The 10,249-nt window shown below is 35.0% G+C and overlaps 3 protein-coding genes and 2 non-coding genes across 5 annotated transcripts; 2 read left to right on the forward strand and 3 right to left on the reverse strand. All coding sequences in view use genetic code 12, as the record gives it.

Annotated features, from left to right (window-relative positions):
• Positions 1–165: 165 nt before the first annotated feature.
• GEP3 (Mitochondrial ribosome small subunit biogenesis protein) lies at positions 166–2,163 on the forward strand (the record flags this gene model as incomplete). Its single annotated transcript, XM_001526376.1, has 1 exon — positions 166–2,163. The coding sequence occupies one exon, from the start codon at positions 166–168 to the stop codon at positions 2,161–2,163; it is 1,998 nt and encodes a 665-aa protein (XP_001526426.2).
• Positions 2,164–4,416: 2,253 nt separating this feature from the next.
• On the forward strand, positions 4,417–5,547 carry PVL30_003810 (uncharacterized protein; the record flags this gene model as incomplete). The annotated part of the gene is made up of 1 exon (XM_001526377.1): positions 4,417–5,547. The coding sequence occupies one exon, from the start codon at positions 4,417–4,419 to the stop codon at positions 5,545–5,547; it is 1,131 nt and encodes a 376-aa protein (XP_001526427.2).
• Positions 5,548–5,965: 418 nt separating this feature from the next.
• PVL30_003811 lies at positions 5,966–6,038 on the reverse strand. The gene has a single exon. It is a non-coding gene; the product is annotated as a tRNA-Phe (tRNA).
• Positions 6,039–6,054: 16 nt separating this feature from the next.
• PVL30_003812 lies at positions 6,055–6,128 on the reverse strand. The gene has a single exon. It is a non-coding gene; the product is annotated as a tRNA-Arg (tRNA).
• Positions 6,129–7,117: 989 nt separating this feature from the next.
• Positions 7,118–8,713, reverse strand: JEN1 (Carboxylic acid transporter; the record flags this gene model as incomplete). Its single annotated transcript, XM_001526378.1, has 1 exon — positions 7,118–8,713. The coding sequence occupies one exon, from the start codon at positions 8,711–8,713 to the stop codon at positions 7,118–7,120; it is 1,596 nt and encodes a 531-aa protein (XP_001526428.1).
• Positions 8,714–10,249: the final 1,536 nt, after the last annotated feature.

Below are 10,249 nucleotides of genomic sequence, written 5' to 3' on the forward strand. Positions count from 1 at the left end.
CAATGTAAAAAAAAAATAACCATCCATCCATCTCGTAACAAGAAACGAGCCCTACACAAGAAAAAATTAATTAATAAAAAAAAAATTTAAAGAAAAAGGAGGAAAAATCACCATTTATTACCAATACCAATACCAATCTATACAGAAATATTTCAACAAAGCATCATGATCAGTCGACTAATACACAGTAAACACTACCTCACTCTTTTTAGACAAAACTCAAGTATAGCAATACCTCTACTATACAGCCTCGAACTCCGATGTCGATCTTGTGGAATCAAAGTACAGGACAAAAACAAAGACGAACCAGGCTACTATATAAAGCCAGTGAAACTCTTAAATGACTCCAAAACTTTTAGTGAACAAACACAGAAACTGGGTCTAGTTGTAGCAGCAGATGCTCCAAATATTCTGCAAAATCCCATCAAAAAGCGACCTCTGGATGAAGCTTATGACAAACTCATATCCAAGATGTCGCAATCGGATAAAGATCTCCTCATCAATGACTTTACTCTGTTTGGTCAACCCAAATATAAAGACTCGAAAGAATTGGAAACAATACCCAAAAACGATAAAGGAGAAACAGTTAAGGAAGTAGTGAACAAGATCTACACTGTAAAGCCAGACGAAACAAGTGTCGAGTGCATGAGATGCCGAAATATCCAATACCAATCTTCCTACAAGATGACTGATGAAAACTTTCCCATTTCGGAAATGGAACAAGTATTGCAAAATCTCCCTAGAGCATCAACAGCACCTTTGGTTTACCTATTCAATGCAAACGACTTCCCCATGGGTATCAACCCCAACATCTTCAAATTCCGCAACCCTAAGGACATATACTTCATCATGACAAAGACCGATAACTTGGTGGCGGACATAAAAAACAAATTCAATAAATCAGCCATCCTGCATGAATATACAAAGAATTTTGTAAGTGACTATTTGGGCATCAAATACGGGGTTCCCAAACAAAATATCTTTTTATCTTCGAGCTTAAAAGGGTGGAAATTGGATGAGTTGCACAGATTTATTCCCGATGGAAGCTATATAATTGGCAACACAAACTGCGGGAAATCCACCATGATCAAGAGCTTAATGTTGAATGAAGAATTGCAAAATAAAAAGGAACAAGTGAGACACGTGCCCTTCAATACTGTGTCCAAGATCAAGGACAAGTTTAAGCAACAATTTTATCAAAAAGTTGGACCTGGTGTTTCGTACCTCCCTGGCTTCACCAGAGATATTATTCCATTGAATATAGGGTTGAAAACCGTCTACGATGTTCCAGGCTTCAGCTCGTCGCCAAAAATACACTACTTGTACGAGTCTATAAAGGAACCTAAAATCATACATCGATTAATCAAGGGAGAAAAGACATTTGCCAAGGGTTATAATGGAGCGCAGTACAAATCATTTAAAGGACCGCAAGTCTTGTGTTTTGAAGGGTTGGGGTACTTGCAATTGCCCAAAGATTGCTTGTTCCAAATCCGTAACGTTACTAATTTCAAGATTCACGCATTCTCCAATATTGACAAGGCTGCAAAATTGGCTCAAAACATCCCGCCATCATTGGCCAATGATTTTGCTATTGGAAATCATTCATTGTTTTCGCAATTTGACAAGTATCTTGTTCCACCATTTTATGGAAGTATAGAACTTGTGTTTGAGAACTTTGGCTATATTCATATCAAGCCCATTGGTGCAAAACAAAGTAATGAGTTGATGAAGCTTTATTTGTATCCTGGCTTGCAAAGCATAATTCGCCAGCCCATCATCAATTATATTACAAAGACTCCAACTGGGTTTGACAAATATGGTAATGCGTTGATGAAGTATGACCCTGTATACAAGAGTGAGTTTGCATTAAAGAGGTTCAGGGGTGGCGAAGAGTACCAGCCTCTATTTTCGCGATTGATTCCGTGTGTTGAGGATATTGAAAAATTTGTTGGTGGTGGTGGTGGTGGTGCAGTTGCTGCTGCTGGTGCTGCTGCTGGTGCTGCTGAAACAAACATTGTCGATGGAAATGATGCACAAGGGTTGGCCCAGAGTTTAAGGAGTCAAGAGTACCTTCAGTTGAACCAGTTTTTAAAGAGACGTGCAAAGTATGATGAGTCATATTACATGGATGCAAGTAATAAATATGATTTTTGGGTTGAATAAACATTATGGTTTAGGGTATATATATTTATGCATATGAATTTGGATGTAAATAGATAAAATACGAGGTAATAGAGTTTAGAAAAGTATCGTTGGGATTGTAAGTCATTATTCTTTTAGATTAAATACATTGTTCCATGGTATCCTTCATTTCTTTTTTTTTTTTTGCTTTTTTGTTTGCAATGACAGAGAAAGTTTTGAGGAAAGTATTTGAAGTAGAGGCATGATACGCGTATTGGTGCTTCTTTGTTTTGCCGTGTTGTTGTTGTTGTTGTTGTTGTTGTTGTTGTTTTTATTTCTGTTTTACTTTTTCTTATAGAGTTCTTAATGGGTAATTCTATTTTACTTTTGGTACTTTTCAATTTAGTTTTGATGGTTTGCAAGAGAATTCTTATGTTCTTTTTTTTCTTTTTTTTTCTTTTTTTTTAACCAACTCATTTTGAATTTAGATTGAGATTTATAAAAAATTTCAAGCTCTTCACAAAGCTTTGATGCCTAAAAAAAACTATTGTTGGAGCAATCAAAGAAATGAAAAACTCTGAGAAAGCAGCAAAAGGTGTGGTATTGGAGATTGTACTCAGGATGGCTGTGGAGAGATGGCAGGTGACACGCGCACACGCGCGATTTTTTACTTTTTTTATTTTTTATTTTTTTATTTATTTTTTATTTTCCTTCCTTTGTTCTGTTATTGTTGTTATTGTTGATAAAGCGAAAGGAGGTGTTGAATGCAAGTAGAGCAAAAAGTGGTGCATCAAAAGTGAAGAAGTGGTGAAGAAGTGGTGAAAATAAAAAGATGTGAGAATTTATTAGTCGATAATGAAAGGAGCTAAAGAAGTTTAATTAATTATTTGGTTGTTTACAACTTGAAGGAAAAGAAAAAACAAGCTTAATCAACCTTTTTTTCGATTTTAAACATATTTGACCAGCTTTTAATAAGGTGTGTGTGTTTACATTGAAAACTCTGGCGTAAGTTTTGAAAATTTCTCCTAATGATTCGATATGGGCCAATACAATATAAATTATCACCACCACTACAATCAACACTAACACTAACGAATGTTACTTTTTATTTTACAATATGCCACCAAAAAGATCTTGGAAACAAAAAATAATGAATAAAAATAATATGAATTCATATCTACTGTGGACATTCTCTGGCCATATTTAATTCTTACTATTTAATTTTCTTATTCCTTTATTCCTAAATCTGTTCAACATTGGTTGACATTGCAGTTTATCGCGTCGTGATGTTTGTTTTCACTTTGATTAAATTTTTAATTATTATTTTATTTTTATTTTTTATTTTTTATTTTATTTTTTATTTTTTATTTTAAAGGAGTAAAAAGAGAGAGAGAGACTGTGTGATGTGATGTTTGTTAAAGAGATATATTTTTTGTTTTTTATTTTTTTTTATTTTTTTTTATTTTCCTTTCAAGTTGTCCCACAAAAAATCAATCACCTACAATAAAATAGTTGGTGTTTGTTTTTGTGTTTGTTTTTAATTTCGATTGAATCAAGTGATAGATTCAGAGTTTATTGAACACAAGGATAGCCACCAAAAACGTATTAGGAGCTAATTATATTTGCTGCCCTTTTTTTTTTAATTTTATTTTAACAAAACCCAGAAGCCTTTAATCCAACAACTATAACAACAACAAACAAACAAACAAACAAAACAAACAAAAAAAATATATGATCCCATCAAGACCCCCCCCTCCTCCTCCCCATGTTGTTACTTTACTTTTGCTTCCTTTTTTAGTTTCCTTTCAATCATTCATTTTGACCTATAAATAAATATATATATATATATATATAAAGAGAGATTCCTTTTTACCTCGACTTTGGATCATCATATATAACCCAAAACACCTTTTCTCCTATTCTGCCAAAACCAAGCCATTCGTTTCATACAAGTTCATCTTCAACTTTCTCACTTTGTCTCTTATTTTTTTTTTTTAATTTTTGTCCTTCTTTCACTTCCAAGCCACTTGACAACATACGACACCTCATTTTTGCAGTTGAAGCCACAACCATAGACTTATCTCATCGACAAAATAATAATAATAAAATTTTAATTACCATCCATCCACTCGGAGAAGACAAGTTACAACAACAACAACATAAATACTTTAGTATAGAAAGCAAAACAAAACAAAACAAAACAAAACAAAACAAAACAAAAAATTCGAAAACTAAACAAATTAAAACTAAAACTAAAACCAAGACTTTTATTCACAAGCCATATCATCCTTCACCATGTTACGTAGTCAAAGCATTCCAGACTTTAACGATAAAAACACATCGACTTCTTCTTCATCAACAACATCCAGATTCCTCAATTCTTTTCGTAAAAGAGAATTGAAAAACAGATTTAGTCTCTCAGACTTGAAAGCATCACCGTCAACTTCAACATCAACTACTTCCTCACCACACCTTTCATCATCGTCTCGACGCGACTCCAAATATAGTCCCAACTTGACCTCTACAATTATTCGATCTCCATCAATATCCTCATCGATTTCGAAATTTGAACAAACAAACCACCACAACTCAAACAACACCTACTCCCACTCACACTCACACTCCCACTCCCATTCATCAACGTTGACTTCAACTACACACTCAAATCGTAAATCGGGCTCATACGCTGCAAACTCATTGAAGCGACGCTCATTAATGATTCTCAACCCCATAAATATTAGCCACAATGTAAGTCCAGAATCAATGAAGTCCCAAAGCTTATTCGATAACAACTCAATTGATATAGAACTGGTTTCTTCATGTGAGTCCAACAAGGAAAACAAGGAAAGTCAATATAACAACAACAGTAGCAGTAGTGATAATGGTGCTAACTATACATACAAACCCAACCACTCTAAATCAATGACATCATTAAAACAGCCTAAAAAGTTGTTTATCAAGAAAACACATACATTGTCAACATCACCACCATCACAACCATCAACTACTACTACTACTACCAATACTATTACTACACTTGCTCCACCACCCACTGCTTACGCACAAAAGAAACTCCATCGAACGACAAACTTGTACAATCTTAGCGAATTCGTTGGTCAGGAAATGAAGGAAAAGACGAGGAAATCAATCGAATTTGAAGCAAACGAGATCAAGTCACTCAATGAAAAACTCCATCGTGATGAAGATAAAGAATTGTTGCAAACACAGCTAAGGTTGATTGAAAACGCTTTGTTTTTAACCACAACGAGCAATAAACCATTGAGTAGTATCAAGGAGGAGGAAAAGCAACCGAAGCAACTATTATTAGATGATGTAGACTATTCGCTGGTATTTAAAGTGGAAGATTACAATAACGAACAAGAGTACTTTGAAAAAGACGGTGATCAGTTATACTTATTGTACTAAACAAAGACACGAAATAAAAAGAACCACCAAAAGACTATAAATATTAACTGAATCAGAAAAACACTTGCTGATATAAACAATTTAATTAATTAATGAATTTATGATACCCTTCTTCCCCCCCTCCTGCCCCATCCTTTTAAAAGTTAAAAACAAATTGAAAATTTATTTTTTTTTTGGAAAAAAAAAGAAAAGGAAAATAAAACATATAACGAAATTTGATTGATAATGTAGAGTTAATTCTCCTTACAACATAGAATCTCTTCCCATCTTCAAAAACAAATAAATAAATAAAAAAATAATATAGATTAAGGCTATTGCTCATTACTTGTGATAACAGTTTCACAACAGAGAACTAACCTCACCAAAGAATAAAACAAGTTTTGAAACATTTCTTTTATAGGCATAAAAAAAATTAAAATGCGGCTTCTGTGGCTCGAACACAGTACCTCCAGATCTTCAGTCTGACGCTCTCCCAGGTGAGCTAAAGCCGCAGATGATAAGTAAGAAAACCCACGCCGGGACTCGAACCCGGAATCCTTTGATTAGAAGTCAAAAGCGATAACCAATTTCGCCACGCAGGCTTTTTCTTGGAAAAGTAATAATAGCTAAACTTTATGAAGAGCATTTTATTTAGCATAAAGTCAAATGACTTAATTTCAATATCTATCAAATCTATACTATTTACTATATTTGTTTTTCTCTGCAAATGTTTCTAATCAATCTAACAATACTGTTGTTCATTAAGAAGTTATCGAAAATGGAATTATCATTGCGATAGTTTTTCACTTATAAATATTGGACATGTCTTGTCCATAAACTTGTCCCAACAAGTCGTACAATTTCAGTTGAATTATAATTTATAAAGTTTTGTTTCAATTCAGTACCAAAAAAATAAAAAGAAAGAGTGAGGAAACAATATTTTTTCAACTTGTTGCATGATTTTCTTGCACCTTCTTTTTCTCTTTTATCTTTTAATTATATCTCGTCGTATACTATTGCATCATTTCTTGTACAATCTTATTGAGATGTAATTTTCTTTTTTTTTTTTTATTTCAATATTATTTTCCCTCTTTTTTTCAGTCAATATAGATTAATAAGATAGAAAGCCACAAGTTATGCTCAACTGTATCTTTTGTTCCTTGATCACACTGGATCGTGTTAGACTTAATGTAGACATATAACTTGCTGATTAGTTGATCACCCTATACAAATTAAAACAGGTTTATAGTAAGTACAGTTGGTTCATTTCATATCATTTTACATTTACCTCAATCATAGCATCCAAGTAATATTATTCTACATCCTGTTGATTGCGAATTCCTTGTAAAAAGTAAATAAATAAAGATATAGGCACAATGTCGTTGGTTCATTGTGCAATATGACAACACACAATCTTTTGAATAAATTGAATAAAATGAAAAATTTCAATAATTTTGATAATAAACAAAATAGATAGTAATAATTCTAATAATAATAATAATAATAATAACAAACATACTTTTGTATACAAGAAAGCCCTGAATCAACCAAGACCCAACATTCTATACAAACCCACTACATTACTGGTTGCTCATTTCTTATTCTCAAATGAATCCCCAACAGAGCCCCGCTCCGTCACATGACCAGCACCTGCCATTTGCCCCTCCTCACCATTATCATCATTATCATATTCTTCTTCATCCCTAGCATTGATATTATTGTGAAATTTCTCGGGACCCAAGAAGATGCATATAATCATGTAGGCAAAAACACAACCACAAAATATGCACATCACTTTTCCATAATCGTACATTCCTGGCGCACCTCCTTCAATTGGAAACCTTTCTCCAAGACGAGCCTCAATTGTTGAACTTGCCGAACTTGCCAAATTACCCAATTGGTAAGATAAACCTGAGATCAATGTTCTATGTGCCTTATTGACAACCTCTAATAAATAGACACTAGATATACCCCATGATCCCATAACACCTGCACTCAAAAGAACATATGCCCACCATCTCGTATCAGCGTGGAAAAATGATGGGTAAATAAATGCGGCACACCAAAGGGAGCAAATGATAACAGTGAGTCTTCTACCCAATAATTCAGAAACCGAGCCCATTACGGTTCCTCCGAGCATAGCACCAAGATTACTCACAACCACAATAACGGTTCTCATATTCCAACCAACTTCAAATTGTTTTGTCAACATGGTGACATACAAATCTTGTGATCCGTGGGTGGTAAAGTTCCAGCCAGCGTAAAGCAAAACCAAATAAATGAGCAACAACCACTCTGTCTTCAATGTCTTGATCAAACTGGGATCAATCCAACGGTTACCATGCTTAGCACGGAATCTCTTCTTTTTTTCCTGCATAGCAATAAAATCCGGTGACTCGGGCACAATTAGTCTCCATACAATAAGAATAACACTCAAACCAGCGCTAAACCAAAACAAAGATCTCCATCCTTCACCTGGCTTGTAGGTGTTGATAAAAGCTCTGTAGAATACCATTGCAAGAATATAACCAAATGAATAGCCCGGTAAGTAGAAACCAGACAATATGGATCTAGCACGAGTTGGTTGATTTTCCAAACTGGTAACCATACTGATTGGTGCCATAGCGCCCATAAGAATACCAAAAACAGCTCTCACACCGAGGAATTGTTCCAAAGTTTTGACAAAACCGGTACCAATCTCAACAAAGATAAAGCATGTGACAATTGTGATATATGTCCATTTCCTACCAAACTTATCTGCAGCAAGACCAAATATCACGGCACCAACAGATCTCAACATCAAGACCAATGTCATACCCCAGGTGATTTGGGTGACATTGACATTCAAAGTAGCTGCAATTTCTGGAGCCGAGACCGAGACAGCAAAGAAATCAAGGGAGTCCAATACCCAACTAAAGTACCCCAAGAAATAGAAATTCCAATCACTCAATGTCATTTCCCTTAAGCCTGGTAAAGGGTTAACGACTTCATACCATCTTTTGTTAGTATGATGTATGGGCAAGTCGATTAAAGTAGAGAATCTTGTGGCAAAGTAATGGGAGATGGATTTGAATGAAAGGTCTGGCCCTTTGTTGAAAAGTTCTTCTTCTTCTCTGTCATGGTCTACAGAGTCACTAATGTTGGTTGCATATGGCGAAATATGCTCAATGTCAACCTTACCACTCATGATTTAATGATCCCTTTTCCTTTTTCCTTTTTCCTTTTGTGATAGGATACTTGTTCAAATGGTTTTTGAGTGACCTGGAATGAAGAAAAGAAAAGTGGTTAGAAAAAAAAGAAAAAGAAAAAGAAAAAGAAAAAGAAAAAGAAGAAGAAGGCAAGATAATTCTTATCAGGGCTTTGATGGAAGTTATATGCTTTACATTTTATATTGCCCTTATTGTTTTTGGCTCTACCTTATTGTTCAACTGCCTCCAACTTCAACTCATACTCCCGCCCTTGCTCCTCTTGTCTTCTTCTTCTTCTTCTTCTTCTTCTTCTTTCCTTTTTGTTCTTTTGGACCTTACCCCAACATTCTCAATTTGAACAATAGCGGAGAACTTGTTCTCCAACATTCTTTATTGTCTCCACAATGTAGAAAAGCTTTTTTTCTTCATGAGTGGTTTTAATTTTTTTTGGGGGTACCTTATCAGTCTGCTCAGATATTATGTGTACTAACAAGTGTGGGGAAACGGCAAACATCAAGCAAAATAGTGTATACTTAGCTGCAAAAATACTTAGCCGTCAAATTTTTTTCTTCTTTAAAATAAATAAATAAAAAGCGCTTTCGCAGCCAATTAATTAATGATGCATTAGTCGGAGAAATTGACACTTTTTTTGCCCCGTTGTGGAGAGGAGCGATGGTGGGAGTTGAGAGCAATAAAAGAAGAAAAGAAAAAAAAACCAAAGGAAAAAGGTATATGACAAGGCGGTGGCAATTCAATTCAGCATCTCCATTTTTGGCTGTAGATTTGAAGTCCTTGCTCGATACTTGTTTTAAAATATACTAAGTACAAAAGTTTTGAGTCTTTTTTTCCTTTTTTTTTTTCTTTCTTTCCTGTTTTTCCTTTTTTGTCGTTGTTCCTCCTTTCATGTAAAAGCTATCAGTCACTGCTGTTTTGACGTTTGAATGTAACTCAATGGTCCAAATAAGGGGACTATAATTTGTGTCCGAGTGCCAAGCTAAATAGAGAAGGGCAACGTTGGCTGAAGGACAGGTGTGAAATGGCGAGTGAGGGGAAGTTAGTTCTGGCATTTTCGATAAGGTGGAGGAAGAAAGGAGGGAGGGGAGAATGGCAGATAGTCCGAGAGAGAGAAAGAGAGAAAGAGAGAGAGAGAGAGCTGCCTGCCAGTTAAATTGACTGCTACCCCACAATCTTTTTTTATTTTTATTAATTTTTTTATTTATTTTTTTATTTTAAATTTCCTCGTAAATAAAATTTTAGGGGGAGGTGGGAGGACTTTTTTTTTTGTGAAGCACGAGGAGATACGTTTGAAAATATAAATTACATACACACACACAAACACACACCGAGACAAACACACTTACGAACACGCGATACTCTGATAAATCAACTGCTATCTCTATTCGTCTAGTTAATTCTTCCATACCCGGGCTGTAAAGGGTAAGCATAGGCATACTTTGGTCGCGTCTGTATAACGATGGGCGAGGAAGGGGGTGGCAGGGGGGCAAAGGGGAAGGAGAGGGAGGAGTAATTAGTTG

Source organism: Lodderomyces elongisporus, chromosome 4 (genome assembly GCF_030384665.1).
Source record: "Lodderomyces elongisporus chromosome 4, complete sequence".
Classification (NCBI taxonomy): Eukaryota; Fungi; Ascomycota; class Pichiomycetes; order Serinales; family Debaryomycetaceae; genus Lodderomyces; species Lodderomyces elongisporus.